Source organism: Oncorhynchus gorbuscha, linkage group LG12 (genome assembly GCF_021184085.1).
Source record: "Oncorhynchus gorbuscha isolate QuinsamMale2020 ecotype Even-year linkage group LG12, OgorEven_v1.0, whole genome shotgun sequence".
NCBI classification, from domain to species: Eukaryota; Metazoa; Chordata; class Actinopteri; order Salmoniformes; family Salmonidae; genus Oncorhynchus; species Oncorhynchus gorbuscha.
The window spans coordinates 23,891,539-23,915,077 of NC_060184.1; the positions used below are offsets into that span (position 1 = coordinate 23,891,539).

General features: G+C 44.9%; 1 protein-coding gene across 1 annotated transcript in view; it reads right to left on the reverse strand.

Moving 5' to 3' along the window:
- Positions 1 to 630: 630 nt before the first annotated feature.
- LOC123990737 (discoidin, CUB and LCCL domain-containing protein 1-like) overlaps positions 631 to 23,539 on the reverse strand; it is a 44,288-nt gene continuing 21,379 nt past the window's right edge. Inside the window, exons 8-15 of the mRNA XM_046291558.1 lie at positions 22,623 to 22,820; positions 14,693 to 14,814; positions 14,329 to 14,476; positions 12,514 to 12,609; positions 12,325 to 12,409; positions 7,504 to 7,553; positions 6,677 to 6,796; positions 631 to 2,474 (exon numbers count right to left, since the gene is read on the reverse strand). Coding sequence (XP_046147514.1) covers positions 1,906 to 2,474; positions 6,677 to 6,796; positions 7,504 to 7,553; positions 12,325 to 12,409; positions 12,514 to 12,609; positions 14,329 to 14,476; positions 14,693 to 14,814; positions 22,623 to 22,820 — 1,388 coding nt within the window. The 3' untranslated portion in view covers positions 631 to 1,905. The remainder of the gene's footprint in view (positions 2,475 to 6,676; positions 6,797 to 7,503; positions 7,554 to 12,324; positions 12,410 to 12,513; positions 12,610 to 14,328; positions 14,477 to 14,692; positions 14,815 to 22,622; positions 22,821 to 23,539) is intronic.

The window sequence follows — 23,539 nt, forward strand, 5'->3', positions numbered from 1 at the left end:
GCCATTTGGAATTTACCAATGAGACACAGTACAAAACTGATACTCTTGAAACTCACGTGAACAAAGCTAAAATCAAAGTCGGCAGTCCGCAAGAAGCAGTGTAGTCACAGAAAGAGCTGCTCTGAATCTGAGCTTTCAGGTAGCTTTGGGTTGGAGGTGTAAACGGTGCTGCACACCCCTGTGTGAACTGCTGGACTAGGCCCAGCCCACTGGCAGACATGACCTCACACACACCCGCTCTCATCACACACTAAGGATCATAGCAACAAACAGTCTCTTCTCAGACTAGGGTTATCTCCACCAGACCACCACTCTAACCCCCGCTTATGGAGAGACCAGTAATGTGTTATCAGGACCCTCAGTGAGGCTGTCATACCCCCAAATCAGCCTTCTCCCCTCTTCTCTTCAGCTGGGCCCAGAGCTGAGAGGACTGGGCAGCAGCTGCTGCTCCCAGTCTGACACCAAACTACCACATTCCTTCACAGACAGAAACAGGCGGAGTGCTGGTGGAGGTGGGGTGTTCCTGTGACTTCCCGCTTCTCTGGGCGCTGGGACTGGAAAGCCGGTTGTCCCAGGGCCGAGGCTAGGCTGCTGAGACACATTTTCACATAGTAAAGAGACCTTGACATGTGGAGGTCAACTGCTGGTGTTTTTATTCAGGGCTCAGTTTACAGCCAACAGTCAGTAGACACACTTTGAATGAGAGTGCCAAACTTTTTGCAACGATCAGACGGAGTACTGCACTTACATACAACCCCACTCGAAAGATCTCCACAAAATATTTCACAGAAATGAAAGAGTTCTTAGTTACATCCTAAGGTCTTTCGCAGCAACACCACACTCACTGGTGCTTTTAATATAGTCCACAGCACAAGACAGCAATTCTAGTTTTTCTCTTGGCAATAAACATGTTCAAACTATGCACATGTATGTATACACTGTAGGAATGGTACAATTTAACATGGCATTGTGTTCAACATCCATTTAAAAAAAGAACAGGCCTTTACAGTAGTTCTTGATCTAGTTCAGTGTAACAGATCATATAAAAACAGCTCTGTGATGTGTTGTAGTCCAGTTGTACTTCCCTAAATCCCCAGTTAGGTATTTCTAAATATGCCAGACTAACTGTACACTCTCTCCCATTGCCTATTCATGGGCTCTCTGCCCACACTGGCCAGATCTGCCTCCAGACTTTGATACAGAGCAGCGATGCAGCCGCTCGGCTTTAGAGCATAGAGCCACCTGCAACATGGTAACAGAACCCCCATTGTGGGGGACCCCATGCGGTGACACCAGTCCTTTCAGTCACAGTGTGTCCTTACAGTTCTCTGTTAAGAGCCAACTCCACTGACTGCATAAATCGCCCTATAGTAGGACCCGCTGGGGACACACAAATCTGCCATGTTAAACTGGGTGCTGCTTTACTTAACAAGCACTCTGCTTCCTCTATGTCTTCCTGCTGAAAACAGCTTCACCATGATCTCATAATATACTGTACAGTCAAGGAACCGAGTCACATTGTAACATAAGATTGAGACAGTCACAAACATCAGTCACAGTTGAGAATGAGGGGAGGTATTTTCCCATTTTTAGGGACATGTCCTGTCTCATCACTATTTTATTTTTAATAAATCACCTCATAAAGAGGAAAATAAAAGTAACCATCTGTATTTTGATGTCTGCTTGCACAGCCTCAGAGATGCACCCAGTTCATCCTGTAGCTCCGTTTCACACAGCAAACACAAACACTGTCGTCTCCCGCATGCCGGAAGTCAGTTGAGAAATAATTTACCATTTAGATGAGATTGGTTGTGTTTACTACAGTGAGGTCCATCTAAAACGGCCGTGAACTGATAGAAATCACAGTTTGACAGTTTGTCCTGTAGTCCCATAGATGTTCCATCATCAGGTTCCTCCAGAGCTGCCCTCAGGGTCTGGTCGATGGTCCGGCCTGTGGCTAATGGCGGGGGCCACCCTCACACAGTCCCTGGGGGTGGAGTAACTCTCCAGCGCTGCTGGCTTGGCCTGGGGTCTCTGGTAGTCTGAGCAGCCACAGCTATTGCTCTGGGCCACAGGCTTGTTCACCTTGGGGCTGTCGTAGACCCCCTCAGAGTTACTGTGTCCCCGGTCTGTTTTGACCTGGGGGGTTTGGTAGCCCCCGGAGGAGCCCACCCCTGCTTTCCTGTCCATGGTTTTAAAGGAGGGGGTCTTGCTGAGGACAACACCTGGAACGCAGTAGTTGGCCGGGTCTGGCAGGAAGCCATCCTTGTGGAAGGTGTGGCGCTCGAAGATGGGTGTGGCGTACTCTGGCTCCTGGTTGGTGAGGGGCAGGGCGTACTGGTTGGCTGTGTGCAGGTAGTTGTAGTGGGTGGGCGGGTCGCTAGGGTCCTCCTTGGTCTCGGTGTCCATGGGCCTGAACGTAGAGCCCTTCCTGGTCACTGTGCCCGTCCCAATCATCAGAGGCTGCTGGTACTCTGGAGGACACAAGGACACGGGTCACTTAAGAGCAGAACTTTATTACCAGTGCCATGGTGTTCACACGTGACTGTTTTGGAATGAGCATATTCAAAATTCAAAAAGGCACTTGCACATCTGAGCTATCTTTTTTTGCAGGTGCATGGTAACAGCTGAACAAAATGAGAAAAAAGAAGAAACCCGCACACCGCTCTTGATAGTATCACTGCTCTTTATCAAGCCCTACGTACCGGCCTCACGGCCTTTGTCAGAGCTTTTAAAACACCAACCTCATTGTTTTCACTCAGTTATAATGGATAATATGACTCCTTTACATATCAAAAGGACACAATTTTCTCCTCTCTAGCTCACCCAGAATTACATTGAATTACTGATACGAGCCAGAGAAGAGAGGATTGTCACTTCGTTGTATGGTTCGTTCAGACACTGAAACAGGAGCTTACAATGAATTCTAGATTGCTTTGGCCATGGACTGTGCAGAGAACTGTAAACTAATCACCACAGAGTGTTTCACGGTTACTGTGAGTGGGGTTATGCCTGTAAAGAATGGAGAGCTTCACCACACACTGCCTGGTCTGTGGAGTTATTATGAATCAATACAAGTAACTCAGATACTCATGGAGGAAAATAGAAGTTCAATAGGTGGTGGTGCCTCCATAGGCTCTTGAGCTGTGATGACAGGAGGCGTGTGGGTGTATGGACATACACCTCTGTGTGTGCATCAAATCAAATCACATTTTATTTGTCACATACACATGGTCAGCAGATGTTAATGAGAGTGTAGCGAAATGCTTGTGCTTCTAGTTCCGACAATGCAGTAATAACCAACAAGTAATCTAACTAACAATTCCAAAACTACTGTCTTATACACAGTGTAAGGGGATAAAGAATATGTACATAAAGATATATGAATGAGTGATGGTACAGAGCAGCATAGGCAAGATACAGTAGATGGTATCGAGTACAGTATATACATATGATATGAGTATGTAAACAAAGTGGCATAGTTAAAGTGGCTAGTGATACATGTATTACGTAAGGATGCAGTAGATGATAGAGTACAGTATATACATATGCATATGAGATGAATAATATAGGTCTGTAGCTCAGTTGGTAGAGCATGGCGCTTGTAACGCCAGGGTAGTGGGTTCATTCCCCGGGACCACCCATACGTAGAATGTATGCACACATGACTGTAAGTCGCTTTGGATAAAAGCGTCTGCTAAATGGCATATATTATTATTATTATATTATGTATGTAACATTATATTAGGTAGCATTGTTTAAAGTGGCTAGTGATATATTTTACATCATTTCCCATCAATTCCCATTTTTAAAGTGGCTGGAGTTGAGTCAGTGTCAGTGTGTTGGCAGCAGCCACTCAGTGTTAGTGGTGGCTGTTTAACAGTCTGATGGCCTTGAGATAGAAGCTGTTTTTCAGTCTCTCGGTCCCAGCTTTGATGCACCTGTACTGACCTGGCCTTCTGGATGATAGCGGGGTGAACAGGCAGTGGCTCGGGTGGTTGATGTCCTTGATGATCTTTATGGTCTTCCTGTGACATCGGGTGGTGTAGGTGTCCTGGAGGGCAGGTAGTTTGCCCCCGGTGATGCGTTGTGCAGACCTCACTACCCTCTGGAGAGCCTTACGGTTGTGGGCGGAGCAGTTGCCGTACCAGGCGGTGATACAGCCCGCCAGGATGCTCTCGATTGTGCATCTGTAGAAGTTTGTGAATGCTTTTGGTGACAAGCCGAATTTCTTCAGCCTCCTGAGGTTGAAGAGGCGCTGCTGCGCCTTCTTCACGATGCTGTCTGTGTGGGTGGACCAATTCAGTTTGTCTGTGATGTGTACGCCGAGGAACTTAAAACTTACTACCCTCTCCACTACTGTTCCATCGATGTGGATAGGGGGGTGTTCCCTCTGCTGTTGTTTCCTGAAGTCCACAATCATCTCCTTAGTTTTGTTGACGTTGAGTGTGAGGTTATTTTCCTGACACCACACTCCGAGGGCCCTCACCTCCTCCCTGTAGGCCGTCTCGTCATTGTTGGTAATCAAGCCTACCACTGTTGTGTCGTCCGCAAACTTGATGATTGAGTTGGAGGCGTGCGTGGCCACGCAGTCGTAGGTGAACAGGGAGTACAGGAGAGGGCTCAGAACGCACCCTTGTGGGGCCCCAGTGTTGAGGATCAGCGGGGTGGAGATGTTGTTGCCTACCCTCACCACCTGGGGGCGGCCCGTCAGGAAGTCCAGTACCCAGTTGCACAGGGCGGGGTCGAGACCCAGGGTCTCGAGCTTGATGACGAGCTTGGAGGGTACTATGGTGTTGAATGCCGAGCTGTAGTTGATGAACAGCATTCTCACATAGGTATTCCTCTTGTCCAGATGGGTTAGGGCAGTGTGCAGTGTGGTTGAGATTGCATCGTCTGTGGACCTATTTGGGCGGTAAGCAAATTGGAGTGGGTCTAGGGTGTCAGGTAGGGTGGAGGTGATATGGTCATTGACTAGTCTCTCAAAGCACTTCATGATGACGGAAGTGAGTGCTACGGGGCGGTAGTCGTTTAGCTCAGTTACCTTAGCTTTCTTGGGAACAGGAACAATGGTGGCCCTCTTGAAGCATGTGGGGACAGCAGACTGGTATAGGGATTGATTGAATATGTCCGTAAACACACTGGCCAGCTGGTCTGCGCATGCTCTGAGGGCGCGGCTGGGGATGCCGCCTGGGCCTGCAGCCTTGTGAGGGTTAACACGTTTAAATCTCTTACTCACCTTGGCTGCAGTGAAGGAGAGTCCGCATGTTTTCGTTGCAGGCCGTGTCAGTGGCACTGTATTGTCCTCAAAGCGGGCAAAAACGTTATTTAGTCTGCCTGGGAGCAAGACATCCTAGTCCGTGACTGGGCTGGTTTTCTTCTTGTAGTCCGTGATTGACTGTAGACCCTGCCACATACCTCTTGTGTCGGAGCCGTTGAATTGAGATTCTACTTTGTATCTATACTGACGCTTAGCTTGTTTGATAGCCTTGCGGAGGGAATAGCTGCACTGTTTGTATTCGGTCATGTTACCAGTCACCTTGCCCTGATTAAAAGCAGTGGTTCGCGCTTTCAGTTTCACGCGAATGCTGCCATCAATCCACGGTTTCTGGTTAGGGAATGTTTTAATCGTTGCTATGGGAACGAAATCTTCAAAGCACGTTCTAATGAACTCGCACACCGAATCAGCGTATTCGTCAATGTTGTTATCTGACGCAATACGAAACATATCCCTGTCCACGTGATGGAAGCAGTCTTGGAGTGTGGAGTCAGCTTGGTCGGACCAGCGTTGGACAAACCTCAGCGTGGGAGCCTCTTGTTTTAGTTTCTGTCTGTAGGCAGGGATCAACAAAATGGAGTCGTGGTCAGCTTTTCCGAAAGGAGGGCGGGGCAGGGCCTTATATGTGTCGCGGAAGTTAGAGTAACAATGATCCAAGGTTTTTCCACCCCTGGTTGTGCAATCGATATGCTGATAAAATTTAGGGAGTCTTGTTTTCAGATTAGCCTTGTTCAAATCCCCAGCTACAATGGATGCAGCCTCCGGATAAATGGATTCCAGTTTGCAAAGAGTCAAATAAAGTTAGTTCAGAGCCATCGATGTGTCTGCTTGGGGGGTAATATATACGGCTGTGATTATAATCGAAGAGAATTCTCTTGGTAGATAATGCGGTCAACATTTGATTGTGAGGAATTCTAAATCAGGTGAACAGAAGGATTTGAGTTCCTGTATGTTTCTTTCATCACACCATGTCTCATTAGCCATAAGGCATACGCCCCCGCCCCTCTTCTTACCAGGAAGATGTTTGTTTCTGTCGGCGCGATGCGTGGAGAAACCCGCTGGCTGCACCGCCTCCGATAGCGTCTCTCCAGTGAGCCTTGTTTCCGTGAAGCAAAGAACATTACAGTCTCTGATGTCCCTCTGGAATGCTACCCTTGCTCGGATTTCATCAATCTTGTTGTCAAGACACTGGACATTGGCGAGAAGAATGCTAGGGAGTGGTCCACGATGTGCCCGTCTCCAGAGTCTGACCAGAAGACCGCCTCGTTTCCCTCTTTTACGGAGTCGGTTTTTTTGCGTCGCCGCATGGGATCAAATTAACAAACTGCATAGTTTCCTAGGAACGCGAAGCGAGGCGGCCATCTCTGTCGGGGCCGGAAGTAATGAATGTGTCCTCACCTGCCATGGTGCTGGTGACCAGGTCTAGTTTCTGTATGGGGTCCTTCTCTGAGCTGTAGCTGATGGTGAACTCTGTGGACTGGTGCCTGGCAAACGGCTGCTTGATCTGCTTCCAGCAACCTGAGCGCCGAGGGCAGGCAGGCAGAGACAGTAAAAAGACAATGGTTAACTCCACAGACAGACAGACAGACAGACATAATGACAGGAATATAGCAGGGACAGCACAGAGATAAGCACCAAATTACAGCTGACTGGCTGACACAAACTGCTGAGGCTTCCATATGTGAGCCCTTCTTTTAGAGACGCCAGGAACGAGAGTCATGCTCTACTATAGATATGGTTCTGTTTCAAATTCTCTGTCTGCTTTAGTCATGTGGAGGATAGAAGTGGATGAGGGTAGGGCAAGGGGGTGAGAAGCTGGCAGTTGGACCCATGCTTATGGATGTGGCCCGGTGTGCTTGCTGGAGCTCGTCTGTCTGCTCTCAGAGACAAGCCCTGACCGGCTTTTACTACCCACAACCCCCCACCACACAGACTGACAGACATGTTGTCACAGATCAATAAAGCTGGCATCTGTCGGTTTCATTAAAACAGTCATGATGAGAAGGAACAATACACAACCTGTTAGCTGACTGGGCATTAGCATAACAACATGGATTTTTCTATTACTTATAGTTTCCTGCCTATAGCTTATTTCTAAGGCTCATCTTCAACATACAAATGATTACATTTGATGTACAGTACGTATGACATCTTTGACAACGTAAAGACTAACATTAGGCTTCATTGCTATGACAAAGAGATGAGTTGAGAAATTGTTCGCTGACCTGTTTTCTGGGTATCAGAGGATCCATATGAGTTCTCCTTTGTCTTCTTCCTGTGACAGAAAGACAAATGCTGGGGTGAACTCCAGTGACAGGGAGGACAGGGATGCCCCCCGCCCTTTCCCATGATAACCTCCTGGGAGTGGAGGTGACGCTGAGACAGGGGGATGTAGGGTCGCCTTTATCCCCTATATACACACACGAGCACACAACTGCCTGGCTCTGCTGAGCACTCTTTTCTCGTTTATCTTCATTTCACCCTCTCGCTCTTTAGGGACTCATGCAATGGCCACTTGTTCTGACCCATGACCCCTTAAGCCCCTCTCCCTACCACCTCTAATAATGATGTGTCTCTGACTGGTTCTAATTTTTACAGATTGGACAGAATAGGCAGAGGTGGGGGTGTTGCCACATATATAGTACCAGTCAAAAGTTTGGACACACCTACTCATTCAAGGGTTTTTCTTTATTTTTACCATTTTCTACATTGTAGAATAATAGTGAAGACATCAAAACTATGAAATAACACATATGGAATCATGTAGAAACCAAAACAAAGTGCTAAACAAATCCAAAAATATGTTATATTTGAGATTCTCCAAAGTAGCGACCCTTTGCCTAGATGACAGCTTTGCACACTCTTGGCATTCTCTCAACCAGCTTCATGACGTAGTCACATGGAATACATTTCAATTAACAGGTGTGCCAAGAACTGCAGTCGCAAAAACAATCAAGCACTATGATGAAACTGGCTCTCATGAGGACCACCACAGTAAAGGAAGACCCAGAGTTACCTCTGCTGCAGAGGATACGTTCATTAGAGTTACCAGCCTCAGAAATTGCAGCTCAAATAAATGCTTCACTGAGTTCAAGTAACAGACACATCTCAACATCAACTGTTCAGAGGAGACTGCATGAATCAGGCCTTTGTGGTCAAATTGCTGCAAAGAAACCACTACTAAAGGACACCAATAAGACTTAATTGGGCCAAGAGACACGAGCAATGGACATTAGACCGGTGGAAATCTGTCCAAATTTGAACTTTTTGGTTGCAACAGCTGTGGCTTTGTGAGACATAGAGTAGGTGAACGGATGATCTCGGCATGTGTGGTTTCCACCATGAAGCATGGAGGAGGTGTGATGGTGTGGAGTAGGGTTTAATGATGAAACTGTCGGTGATTTATTTAGAATTCAAGGCACACTTAGCTAGCATAGCTACCACAGCATTCTGCAGCGATATACCATCCCATCTGGTTTGCTTAGTGGGGCTATTAGTGATGCACCGATATGACATTTTTGGTTGATACCGATATCTGATATTTTCCTTGCCAAAAAAACGATACCGATATGCACATTTTTTTGCGGCCTTTTAAGCATTCTAGTACAGTTAAATAGTTAACACACACACATGGACACAGCGGTCTAAGGCACTGCATCTCAGTGCAAGAGGCATGACTAGGGCAACATCTGAAAAATAGCGCACTTGGTAGTGTGTACAGGTGCTTGACCAGTCAGTGAAAGCCAACATCACCCATGACAGAGAACGGTTGATTGTCAAGGGCAATGAATTCTATTATCTTTGCATTAATGGATTTCTCCTTTGAGTTGTCTCGCTGAAATGTTCTTACTCTTTCAAATGACTGCTCGACTTGATGACTGCTCGATTCACACAGCAGACATTGTGGGCTAGGTTAGGAATGCTGTGTTGCACGTGTAGCGCTACATTTTATATGGCGTCATTATGTCATGTACCTACGTTATATAGGTATACACGTCAGTGTTAAACTAGACATCGGGCCAATATCGATGTTGGTATTTTTATGTTCACCGATATATTGTGCATCACTAGGGACTATCATTTGTTTTTCAACAAGACAATGACCCAAAACACTTCTCCTGGCTGTGTAAGGGCTATTTGACCATGAAGGAGAGTGATGGTGCTGCATCAGATTACCTGGCCTCAACAATCACCCAACCTCAACCCAATTGAGATGGTTTGGGATGATTTGGACCGCAGAGTGAAGGAAAAGCAGCCAACAAGTGCTCAGCATATGTGGGAACTCCTTCAATATTGTTTTGCACACTCCTTCAAGAGTCCTTCAAAAGCATTTTCCTTTTCTCCCCAATTTTGTGATTACGATCTTGTCTCATCGCTGCAACTCCTCAACGGGCTCGGCATTGGCGGAGGTGGAATCATGCCTCCTCCAAAACATGACCCGCCAAGCTGCGCTTCTTAATGCCCACTCTCTTAACATGGAAGCCAGCCACACCAATATTTCAGAGGAAACACAGTTCAACTGATGACCGAAGTCAGCCTGCAGACACAAGGAGTCATTAGATCACGATGAGCCAAGTAAAGCCCCCTTGGCCAAACCCTCTCCTAACCCAGATGACAATGGGCCAATTGTGCACCGCCATATGGGACTCCCGGTCACGGCCAGTTGTGACACAGCCTGGGATCGAACCCCAGGCTGTAGTGACACCACAACACTCAGTGCCTTAGATGCAGTGCCTTAGACTGCTGCACCACGATTATCTCGTTCTTAATGTGGGCCTCCCTCGGCTCCCTCATGTTCTATTATTTTACCTTTATTTAACCAGGTAGGCCTCCTGCAGGGGCGGGGACTAGGATTTTTATATACACACACACACACACACACACACACACACACACACACACACACACACACACACACACACACACACACACACACACACACACACACACACACACACACACACACACACACACACACACACACACACACACACACACACACACACACACACACACACACACCACTACATAAAGAAAGACCTAAGGACATCAACATAGCATGGCAGCAACACAACATGGTAGCAGCACAAAACATGGTACAAAATTTTTGGCACAGACAACAACAAAGGGCAAGAAGGTAGAGACAACAATACATCACGCAAAGCAGCCACAACTGTCAGTAAGAGTGTCTATGATTGAGTCTCTGAATGAAGAGATTGAGATTGAGATCAGCTGTGCCGGCCGCGACCGGGAGGTAAGTGGGGCGACGCACAATTGGCCCAGCGTCGCCCGGGTTAGGGAGGGGTTGGCCAGTAGGGATGTCCTTGTCTCAATGCGCACCAGCGACTCCTGTGGCGGGCCGGGCGCAGTGGGCGCTAACCAAGGTTGCCAGGTGCACGGTGTTTCCTCCGACACATTGGTGCGGCTGGCTTCCGGGTTGGATGCACGCTGTGTTAAGAAGCAGTGTGGCTTGGTTGGGTTGTGTATCGGAGGACGCATGACTTTCAACCTTCGTCTCTCCCGAGCCCGTACGGGAGTTGTAGCGATGAGACAAGATAGTAGCTACTAAAAACAATTGGATACCACGAAATTGGGGAGAAAACGGAGTAAAATAAATCAAATAATACAATTTAAAAAAGAATGTTTTTGTTTTAATTGACGTGTTCATTTTTGTATTGTGCAGGGCTCTATAGTCTCAATATGACTTCCCTGTTGAAATAAAGGTCAATAATAACCAAAGACAATGAAGGCTGATGGTATGTGTGGTGTATCATCCTCCTCCTTGGGCGGCAGGTAGCCTAGTGTTTAGAACGTTGGACTAGTAACCGAAAGGTTGCAAGATCAAATCCCCGAGCTGACAAGGTAAGAATCTGTCATTCTGTCCCTTAACCCACTGTTCCTATGCCGTCATTGAAAATAAGAATTTGTTCTTTAACTGACTTGCCTAGTTAAATAAAGGTAAAATAAAAATAACAGTGTTCTGACAGTGGTTGTGTTGGTAGTCAGGTCAGGCTCGACAGTGGTTGTGTTGGTAGTCAGGTCAGGCTCGACAGTGGTTGTGTTGGGAGTCAGGTCAGGCTCGACAGTGGTTGTGTTGGGAGTCAGGTCAGGCTCGACAGTGGTTGTGTTGGGAGTCAGGTCAGGCTCGACAGTGGTTGTGTTGGGAGTCAGGTCAGGCTCGACAGTGGTTGTGTTGGGAGTCAGGTCAGGCTCGACAGTGGTTGTGTTGGGAGTCAGGTCAGGCTCGACAGTGGTTGTGTTGGGAGTCAGGTCAGGCTCGACAGTGGTTGTGTTGGGAGTCAGGTCAGGCTCGACAGTGGTTGTGTTGGTAGTCAGGTCAGGCTCGACAGTGGTTGTGTTGGTAGTCAGGTCAGGCTCGACAGTGGTTGTGTTGGTAGTCAGGTCAGGCTCGACAGTGGTTGTGTTGGTAGTCAGGTCAGGCTCGACAGTGGTTGTGTTGGGAGTCAGGTCAGGCTCGACAGTGGTTGTGTTGGTAGTCAGGTCAGGCTCGACAGTGGTTGTGTTGGGAGTCAGGTCAGGCTCGACAGTGGTTGTGTTGGTAGTCAGGTCAGGCTCGACAGTGGTTGTGTTGGTAGTCAGGTCAGGCTCGACTGTGGTTGTTTTGGGAGTCAGGTCAGGCTCGTTATGCTATCTGAGCAACAGACAGGCAACCATTCCAAAGGACCGTTCTAGGAATCTCCCTGACCCTCATTGTCCTACGGTAAATAGTGTATCTTCCCTCACTCTAATCTATTTCTTCTCTTCCACTCTCCCTTTTCCTGAAAACATCTCCCTCTCATGCATACTGAGAGGCAGACAGACAACATCTACCACACACACGTAACAGACATACTTTAGGGAGTAGGCACACGGTAAAGATAACTCGCTGCTATGGGGACGTATAAGGTCAGGCTAATCTGTGTTTGTTGTCGTGGGGACAGGAAATGCACAAGTTATGAAGGTGCAAGCTCTCCTTACACAACCTTACATTACGGTCTCGAAAAACATTACATTATCTATTCAAATGACATGAACAAGTCGCTTACTTCTGCAGCATCTTGAATATACAAATCCCAACCAGCAGGAGCACCACAGATAAGACTATGGGTACGATGATGATGGCCAGCTTCCCTGAGAATAGAGATGAAAGGAGCGAGCATGTTAGCCAGCTAATACATAAACAAACAGAAGGCATCTGGTGGATGGTTAATGCAGTGTTTTAATGAGATGGGTACCGTGGTCTGCCTGGGAGGGCACTGGCTCAGTGATCTCTTCGTCCCCCACCGGAGGCTTGGGTTTGGTGGGTAATGTGACCTGGGACGACATGTTCACTAAGGAGCGAGAGGGAGCGAAGAGGAAGAGGGAGAGCGGGGGGGGGGGGGTTTAGTGGTGAGCAGGTTTGACAAAAACTTGATACAGTCCTAAACCAAAATAACAGAACTAACTTACTTCCCCACTTTATTGTAATGTAACTGTAAACCAACAGATCAGTAGTTATCTAATATGAAACTGTTTCATAATTGTCCTCTCAGAAGGATTATCTACAGTTGAAGTTGGAAGTTTACATACACCTTATCCAAATACATTTAAATCCAGTTTTTCACAACTCCTGACATATAATCATAGTACAAATTCCCTGTCTTAGGTCAGTTAGGATCACCACTTTATTTTAAGAATGTGAAATGTCAGAATAATAGTAGAAAGAATGATTAATTACAGCTTTTATTTCTTTCATCACACTCCTAGTGGGTCAGAAGTTTACATACACTCAACTAGTATTTGGTAGCATTGCCTTTAAATAGTTTAACTTGGGTCAAACGTTCCGGGTAGCCTTCCACAAGCTTCCCACAATAAGTTGGGTGAATTTTGGCCCATTCCTCCTGACAGAGCTGGTGTAACTGAGTCAGGTTTGTAGGCCTCCTTGCTCCTTGCTCAGTTCTGCCCACACATTTTCTATAGGACAGAGCTCAGGGCGTTGTGATGGCCACTCCAATACCTTGACTTTGTTGTCCTTAAGCAATTTTGCCACAACTTTGGAAGCCTCCACCTTTTCCCTCCAAACATAACAATGGTCATTATGGCCAAACAGTTCTATTTTTGTTTCATCAGACCAGAGGACATTTCTCCAAAAGGTACAATCTTTGTCCCCATGTGCAGTTGCAAACTGTAGTCTGGCTTTTTAATGGCGGTTTTGGAGAAGTGGCTTCTTCCTTGCTGAGAAGCCTTTCAGGTTATGTCGATATAGGACTTGTTTTACTGTGGATATAGATACTTTTGTACCTGTTTCCTCCAGCATCTTCACATGGTCCTTTGCTGTTGTTCTGGGATTGATTTGCACTTTTCACACCAAAGTACATTCATCTCTAGGAGACAGAACTTGTTTCCTTCCTGAGCGGTATGATGGCTGCGTGGTCCCATGGTGTTTATACTTGAACACTATTGTTTGTACAGATGAACGTGGTACCTTCAGGCATTTGAAAATTGCTCCCAAGGAACATCAGACTTGTGGAGGTCTACAATTTATTTCTGAGATCTTGGGTGATTTCTTTTGATTTTCCCATGATGTCAAGCAAAGAGGCACCGAGTTTGAAGGTAGGGCTTGAAATACATCCACATGTACAGTACACCTCCAATTGACTCAAATGGTGTGAATTATCAGAAGCTTCTAAAGCCATAACATAATTTTCTGGAATTTTCCAAGCTGTTTAAAGGCACAGTCAACTTAGTGTATGTAAAGTTCTGGAATTGTGATACAGTGAATTATAAGTGAAATAATATGTCTGTAAACAATTGTTGGAAAAATGACTTGTGTCATGCACATGTCAAAGTAGATGTCCTAACCGACTTGCCAAAACTATAGTTCGTTAATAAGAAATTTGTGGAGTGGTTGAAAAACAAGTTTTAATGACTCCAACCTAAGTGTTCGTAAACTTCCGACTTCAACTATATATGTAGTCATCAATCACTATCTACTAACTCACTGATAATACTATCTGGTATTGTAGCCAGACCCAAACACTCAGTACTGTGGTCTGGACATGGATGTGTACCTCTGAGATGGGTGCAGCCCAGCAGCTCTACCCTCATGACGATCCTCTGGTGCCAGGTTTGAGGGATGATCCGCAGGTAGCGGGCTATGATTGGATTGTGGAAGGTGTTCCTGGTCTGATGCAGACTGTCCTGGTTCCCCTCAAATATCTGACAGGGAGGAAGGGAGAGACGGAGAGAGCGAGGGGGAGGTGGTCGCAAGGTTTAATGGAAGGCATGCATTCTTGTGATTCATCGGCAACATAACACATTGATTACATATAAAGAAATTGTTGCCCAATAATCATACCGAAATGTATATTGTTCCATGATCAGGCATTTCGACATTGGAGTCAGATATTAGATCATTGAATGTGGATTACTCACCATGTATTGTGTGCTGTTGTTCTGTGTGTAAGTCCTCCACCGACTCCTCTCCTTGTGAACTATCTTGAAGCTCCTCACATAGTAGTGATAGTCCAACATATTAGAGCCAGTCGTGATAATCCCTGGAAAACAAAAAATAGAGGTAAAAACTCTAAATCTCACATATTGTTCAACATTTTTCATCCCCTTTTCTCTGTCTGTCTCCAGGGCAGTGATGTCACCCGTTGGTCAGCCCTGGAATGTGCTGGAACAGGGAAAGGAGACATCACCTCAGAGAGCAGAAGAGTCACTGCAACACCAAGGGGAAACCCTCCCAGACATTTGCAGCTCCCAGACAGCCATGATGAGCGTTTTTGTGGCAGATGAGCGCCTGACACAGGGCCAGAACAATATGGCGGCAGACGGGTGACCCACAACATGTCATTACACAGGGCATTGTGGTTCATATGGAGACGCAGTGCAACCTATCATTATAGGAAATTACTGTCATATTTCAAATACAGAATCGCAGACTCTGAAGGTATTTGTTGTTTTCCCAGCTAAAATGTACTTTTGTTGCATAAAAAGCAACAGGGGTTTCCAATGCACGACAACAACAGAAATCCAATCTGCCATAATATGAGTATCAGAAAGGCAGGAACCTTAAGGAAAGAAAGGGTTGTATTCTTCAGGCTATAGAGTCTTACAATGGTTGCACAACAACAATTCTACGACAACAGTGCTTCCATTTTCAAGGAACCGCATTCCAATCAAAACGACGTTCCCCTTAGCTCTGGATTTCTGAACCGTCAGACAAAGCTAGACATTCTTCATTGACTGGAACCCAATGTGTTGTAAAGTAGCATGAAATTAACTTGGGACTTGCTGACTACACACACCACACTCAAAATAAACTATTGCATTGTGCTACACTTAAACAGGCCTTTGAAAGTCACTTTCTTGTTTGTGGAGGAGCAGCAGCACAGAGGGGCATTCTCTCCCTTCATGCGTTACTGAGAACTGGTCTAATACATTAGATTACTGGTCTAATGCTGTGTGTGTTTGTGTCTGTGTGTGTGTGTGTGTCTGCGTGTGTGTGTGTGTCTGCGTGTGTGTGTGTCTGCGTGTGTGCGTGTGTACACATGTGCTACAGTTTTGCAGTGGTGAGCCATCCAGAGTTAAATCAAAAGAAAGGCCCATTTATAAGAGAAATTACCCCCTTTAAACAACCCCCTGGATCAGATCTCAATCTATTCCTTCTCAGCTTTTTCCGACAGATGTGTGTGTGTGTGTGTGTGTGTGTGTGTGTGTGTGTGTGTGTGTGTGTGTGTGTGTGTGTGTGTGTGTGTGTGTGTGTGTGTGTGTGTGTGTGTGTGTGTGTGTGTGTGTGTGTGTGTGTGTGTGTGTGTGTGTGTGTGTAGCCTTAATCCTATTACCATCCTCTAAAGACGGCTACTAATGGGGGGGGGGAAACAGCCAGGCAGGAGAGGGTTAAATCTAAACGCCTGTTTTTAATTGATGCCACGGGGGGAGGAAATTGCCATTGATCCTATAAGACTTGGCCAAGAACACCAAGGCTCCTATTTTATTACAGTTAACTGTAATGTTAACAGTATGCTGAGCATTGAGCAGGCCCAGTAACAAGGGATTGACATTCATCAGGAGAGAGAGATTGGCAACGGTGGAAATCTGTACCAGTAGGCTACAACCAAATCTCAAAATTCCAGATGTGAAAAACACCTTAAAATAAGCCTAGCCTGGTAAACTAAAAGGTACAGTGCCTTCAGAAACTATTAATTCACATACAAATTCTTCAAGCTCTGTCAAATTGCTTGTTGCTCACTGCTAGACAACCATTTGCAGGTCTTTCCATAGAATTTCAAGCAGATTTAAGTAAAAACTATAACTTGGCCACTCAGGAACATTCCCTGTCATCTTGGTAAGGAACTCCAGAGTAGAAAGAAAATAGTTTACACACTGCTAAGAATGGTTGGAACAAATGGACTTCTCCTCCTCTTTGTCCCTCCGTCCGCGGGGATAAAGAATAGACAGTGCCGGACTTCCCTTATGGCACCCTATTCCCTATTTAGTGCGCCATAGGGCTCTGGTCAAAAGTGAATGAGGAATAGGGTGCCATTTCAGACACAGACAGTATTTATCTGAGATGTCAGGACCTGGAGGGAAGGCACTAAGAGGTAAAGCCCCTCCCCCCTTTCAATTTCCAGATTTGTTGCCGTGCTGTTGTGCAGTATGTTGGTACTTGGCTATCTGCCAAACTCTTCGGTTTTTACTTTTAATATATTTATCAACGTCTTCGTTTTTTCCCCGCTCAACTAAGCCACGGTATGCTTTCGTCGTAAAGCCTTTTTGAAAATCGAACACTGGTGGGATTAACAACACGTTCATCTTTAAAATGGTGTATAATACTTGTATGTTTGAGGAATTTTAATTATGAGATTTCTGTTGTTTGAATTTGGCGCCCTGCACTTTCACTGGCTGTTGTCAAATTGATCCTGTTAACGGGATTTCATCCGTACGAAGTTAACCACCTAACCGAGGATCTTTATTTAACCTTGTGTAACACCTTAAAACAAAAAACATTTGTCACAAGAAATTTGCTCCCTGGTATACAGACAATACCCGAGCCCTGAAGGAAACTTCCAGAAAATTGGAACGGAAATGACGCTCCACCAAACTGGAAGTTTTCTGACTAGCTTGGAAAGACAGTACCGCGCAATATTAAAAAGCCATCACTTCTGCTCGATCATCCTATTTTTCCAACCTAATTGAAGAGAATAAGAACAATCCAAAAATGTATGTTTGATACTGTCACAAAGCTAACTAAAAAGCAGCATTCAACAAGAGAGGATTGCTTTCACTTCAGCAGTGATAAATTCATGAACTTCTTCGAAGAAAAGATCATGATCATTAGAAAGCAAACTACGGACCACTTTGAATTTGCGTATTTCTCCAAAGCTAAGTTGTTCTGAGTCTGCACAGAACTGTCAGGACCTAGGATCAATGGAGACACTCAAGTTTTTTAATCATGTATCTCTTGAGACATTCATGAAAATAGTCATGGCCTCTAAACCGTCAAGCTGCATTCTGGACCCTATTCCAATGAAACTACTGAAATAGCTGCTTCTTGTGCTTGGCCCTCCTATGTTGAACATAATAAATGGCTCCCTATCCACCGGATGTGTACCAAACTCACTAAAAGTGGAAGTAATAAAGTGTCATGACTCTCCTATGAGGATCCGAAGGATCAGGTTACAGTGGGTCAGCTCTACAGCGCCCTCTTCCGCAGGGTGGGAGAGGGATGAATTTAGCCTGGTTTTATGACTTAACAACTGGATCATGAATACCTTGCAGAAACTGTCTTTGGGCTCTGCAGTATTGAGAATGGAATGTCTGAGTGTTACAACAGATAGACATTTGTCCGAAGCTTTAACATCAAAAGGTTGGACATTGAAACAATATTTGTAACATAAATAATGTGGAAAATGGTTGGTGGGGCTCTAAACAATAATCATGTCAAATAAGTTGTTGTTTTGTGATATCATTAAGGGCAGTTGAACCAAATAACGGTAACTCTATAAATGTATACGTCCCAGTTATCAGATTTACAACTAAATGTTGTGCAACTTATATGATTAAATTTTAAACTATTTGTGAGAAGACTAAATGACTATATGTGAGACTAAATGTGAATTAGATAATTGTTTTTCCTGCAAAGTTTTACCCAGTCAGTAACCATGCTTACGTGAGCACAGACATTATGCCAAAATAGGGAACAACCCTTTTCCCCCAAAGTGTTTATACAAGGACTCCTAATGAAATTTACACTAGAATGTGAGGATCATCCACATGTTGAATTGGTTGGAATCTATAGAGACCAGACAGCGTTGAGCGGTGGCTACACTGCTGGGAAATGGTTTAAAACTAAAGACCAGTATATGTGCAGCGTGAGCTGAATATGTTACGAACTGGTTTATATCGTAATACCCTCTGAAACTCTCTATTGCAGAAGACTACACAGCAACATTCAGTCTGCAGCTGTTTATGCACTGATAGCCTCAGAAACTTTACCAAAGACAAGAGACAAAGAACAATTTCCTCTCACCAATATAGGTGGTGATACCACTACGGGTGGTATTTATTCTAAACAAACTGAGTGAAGGACAAGGCCCGCTGAACACCGCGTAGTACACCTAAGGAAGATCCGTTCTAACAGACACTCTTAGACCAAGAAGCTACAACTACAAAGGATATGGTTACCTCTGGTGGACAACCAGAGACTTACACAACCAGAGACTTTCTGTCGACTGACTCCGCAGAAAATGGACCCGGGCGGTTTTAAGAGAGAGAGACGACAAAGACATACAAGCATAAATATGTACATTGCTTTTCTAAATCTGAATGAGTGTTTGTTAGGGTGCTAAATATCCATATTTACAATGAGCGTATTATTCAACTGTATGTACAATAGTTGAATTCATTTGTCTCTCCTTCTACCGCTCTTTCGTTCCCCACCCCCTTTCATTGTGTAACCAGCCGTCATATTGAGTTAGTCCACTAGGGACTTTTCATTACATCATGTTAATAATCAGTGTATAATCTATCCTGTGTGTGTGTATTTATTTCTGTGGGATTATTTCATTAGTTAGTAAATAAATAATTTAAGCCAATTTGTGTAAACTGATTCATCATGGAGACTAGGGTTCGTGCAGGTTTTACAGGATATTACGACGTTCAGAATGAGACTGAAATAGGAGCAAATGATTGATGGATGACGGATAGTACTTCTCGTTTAGACTACTGCAATGCTCTACTCTCCGGCTATCCGGATAAAGCACTAACTAGAACCCCAAAATGTGATCATATTACTCCAGTACTAGCCTCTCTATATTGGCTTCCTGTTAAGGCTAGGGCTGATTTCAAGGTTTTACAGCTAACCTAAAAAGCATTACATGTTCTTGCTCCTACCTATCTCTCGGATTTAGTTCTGCCGTACATACCTACACGTATGATATGGTCACAAGATGCAAGCCTTATTATTGTCCCTAGAATTTCTAAGCAAACAGCTGGAGGCAGGGCTTTTTCCTATAGATTTACATTTTAATGGAATGATCTGCCTATCCATGTGAGAGATGCAGACTCGGTCTCAACCTTTAAATTTTAATTGAAGACTCATCTCTTCAGTAGGTCATATGATTGAGTGTAGTCTGGCCCAGAGGTGCGAAGGTGAGCGGCAAGGCACTGGAGCAAAGAGCTGCCCTAGCTGTCTCTGCCTGGCTGGCTCCCCTCTCTCTACTGGGATTCTCTGCCTCTGACCCTACTACGGGGGGCTGAGTCACTGGCTTACTAGTGCTCTTCCATGCCGTTCCTAAGAGAGGTGCGTCACTTGAGTGGGTTGAGTCACAGACGTGCTCTTCCTGTCTGGTTTTGCCCCCCCCCCCCCCGGTGCTGTGGAGGAGATCTTCGTGGGCTATACTCAGTCTTGTCTCAGGGTAGTAAGTTGGTGGTCTGTTGATATCCCTCTAGCGGTGTGGGGGCTGTGCTTTCGCAAAGTGGGTGGTGTTATATCCTGCTTGGTTGGCCCTGTCTAGGGGTATCGTCGGATGGGGCCAGTGTCCCCCGACCCACCCCTGTCTCAGTCTCCAGTGTCTATGTGTTAGAGGAAATTATGGTTGAAATGACTAATTATGTATACATTCCAATCAGAACTGATTAGTCCAAATGCTATAATGTACTGTACATGTGAATTTTCTCTCTTGCTCCCATTCCCAATTGTATATAATGTAGTCAGGAGTTTAGTAACAATGAAGGTCTGTTCCTTAGTTCATTCAGTTGTACAAATCTCCAGGTGGCGGGAACGGCCCATCTCCAGATTGTCTAGAATGTTGATTTATACTGACTGGCCTTGACTTCGTGCTGATAACGCGAAGGCTCGAGAGCTAGAGGGCCCCTCTACTTGTGAAATAGATAGAACGTTTAGAAAACGCTGACGTCATTTTCAGTTTATAACCTGTGGAAATATGTGTATGTGGCAGTACTCACTTGAAATAAACGCTGTTTACCTGGCTTTTAAGACTGGTCTCGATCTACTTCATGCATAATTAATGAACTTACACCTCATTAATGAACTAGAAACGAGTGCGAATTTGGTTTTGGCTACAAAATACATAGGAATTTAGAATTCCTCTATCACTATGCTGGAATAATCTATGTGCCGAGGGGCTAGGGTCAGTCTGTTATGTGGTGTAATTCTCCTGTCCTATCTGGTGTCTTGTGTGAATACGCTCCCTCTTATTCTCTCACTCTACATCCCCTTCCGGAGGCCTAAGGACTACCTGGCCTGAAGACTCCTGGTTGTCCCCAGTCCACCTGGTTGTGCTGCTGCTCCAGTTTCAACTGTTCTGCCTGCGGCTAGGAAACCCTGACCTGTTCACTGGATGTGCTACCATGTCCCGGACCTGCTGTTTTCGACTCTCTCTCTCTACCGCACCTGCTGTCTCGACCTCTGAATGCTTGGCTATGAAAAGCCAAATGACATTTACATTTACTGAGGTACTGACCTGTTGCACCCTCTACCACCACTGTGATTATTATTTGACCCTGTGGGTCATCTATGAACGTTTGAACCTCTTGAAGAACAATCTGGCCTTAAATGGCCATGTACCCTTATAATCGCTTGCTGTTTGAGGTTTTAGGCTGTATTTCTGTATAGCACTTTGTGACATCTGCTGATGTAAAAAGGACTTCATAAACACATTTGATTGAAAATTTGATAGATTTGGCCGTGTGTTTTAGGTTACTATCCTGCTGAAAGGTGAATTCATCTCCCAATGTCTGATGGAAAGCAGGCTGAGCCAGGTTTTCATATAGGATTTTTCCTGTGCTTAGCTCCATTCCATTTCTTTTAAATCCAGAAAAACTCCCCAGTCTTTAACGATTACATGCATACCTATAACATGATAAAGCCACCACTATGCTTGAAAATATAGAGAGAGGTACTCAGTAATGTGTTGTATTGGATTTGACCCTAACATGACACTTTGTATTCAGGACAAGTGAATTGCTTTGCCATATTTGATGCACTTTTACTTTAGTGCCGGGTTGCAAACAGGATTCATGTTTTGAAATATTTTTATTCTTTACAGGCTTCCGTCTTTTCACTCTGTCTATTAGGTTAGTATTGTGGAGTAACTACAATGTCGTTGATCCATCCTCACTTTTCTCCTATCACAACCTTTTAACTCCTCATGGTGAAATCCCTAAGCGGTTTCCTTCCTCTCTGGCAACTGACTAAGGAAGGATGCCCATATATTTGTAGTGACTGGATGTATTGATACACTATCCAAAGTGTAATTAATAACTTCATCATGATCAAAGGGATATTCAATGTCGGCTTTTTTATTTTTACTCATCTAACAATAGGTGCCGTTCTTTGCGAGGCATTGGAAAACCTCCCTGGTCTTTGTGGTTCAATCTATGTTTGGAATTCATTGTTCGACTGAGGGGACTTACAGATAATTGTATGTGGCACACAGAGTGAGTACATGTAACTTAATACGTGACTTGTTAAGCACATTTTTACTCTTGAACTTATTTAGGCTTGCCATTACAAAGGGGTTGAATACATTTCAGCTTTTAATTTGTAATTAATTTGTAAACATTTCAAAAAACATAATTCCACTTTGACATTACAGGGTTGTGTGTAGGCCAGTGGCCCAACAAATCTCAATTTAATCAATGTGGAAAATGTCAAGGGGTGTGAATACTTTCTGAAGGCACTGTAAGTACAGCAATATGGGGGATCCAAATAAATGAATAAGCCCTGAAGAAAAAGTCAGTGCTACTTAGCTTCTATTTGTAGAGTCAGGTAGAGAGGAGTTTTGGAAGCTTTATGTTTGAGAGCATGTTCCCCTAAGTAGGGCTCTTATCTCACCTGTGATCCTTTTCTTCTCCCCCAGGTCCAGCTGGAGCCACTGTAGGCTGTCGTTCTGATCTGCAGCCCAGGTGCAGCCCCTTGATCCTGGGTCAGCCTGGGAGCTGTTGGGCGCCCAATCAGACTGACAACCCATCGCTTCTCCCCACGAACTGGCACTAACAGACACATGCTGCAACACTGACTGGTTCTTACAGTCTAGAAAACAACAACAGAAGAAAAAGTAAATAACAACAATTCTGCTGCTCTAACTGAATAAGATTTTACCACTACTTCCTCTGCCCTCTGTTCTATTGGCAAATGTATAATCACTGGAGAACAAACGGGAAGAGCTCTGTTCGAGAGTCCTATCAAGGGGATCTGAAGAACTGTAATATACTATGTTTCTCGGAAACTTGGCGGAACAAGAACATGGATAATATTCTAGCTCTTTTTTTCTATGCACCAGCAGAACAGAACGGCAGCATTGGGTACGCTCAAGAGGGGTGGAGTGTGTCTCTTTGTCAACAACAGCTGGTGTTCAATCTCTAATATTAAGGAAGTCTCAATGTTCTGCTCACATGAGTTAGAATACCTCATGATAGGCTGTAAACCATACTATTCACCAAGAGAGTTTTCATCCAGATTTTTCATAGTTGTTTATTTACCACCACAAACCGTTGTTGGCACTAAGACCACACTCAACAAGCTGTATAGGACCATAGACAAACAAGAAAATCGCTCCTAGTGGCCAGTGATTTAATGCAGGAAAACTAAAATCCATTTACCCTCATTTCTGTCACCTGTGCAACTAGAGGCAAAAAAAACCTCTAGATCACCTTTACTCCACACAGAGATACAAACAAAGCTCTCGCTCACCCTCCATTTGGCAAATCTGACCATAACTTTATTCTCCCGATTCCTGCTTTCAAACAAAA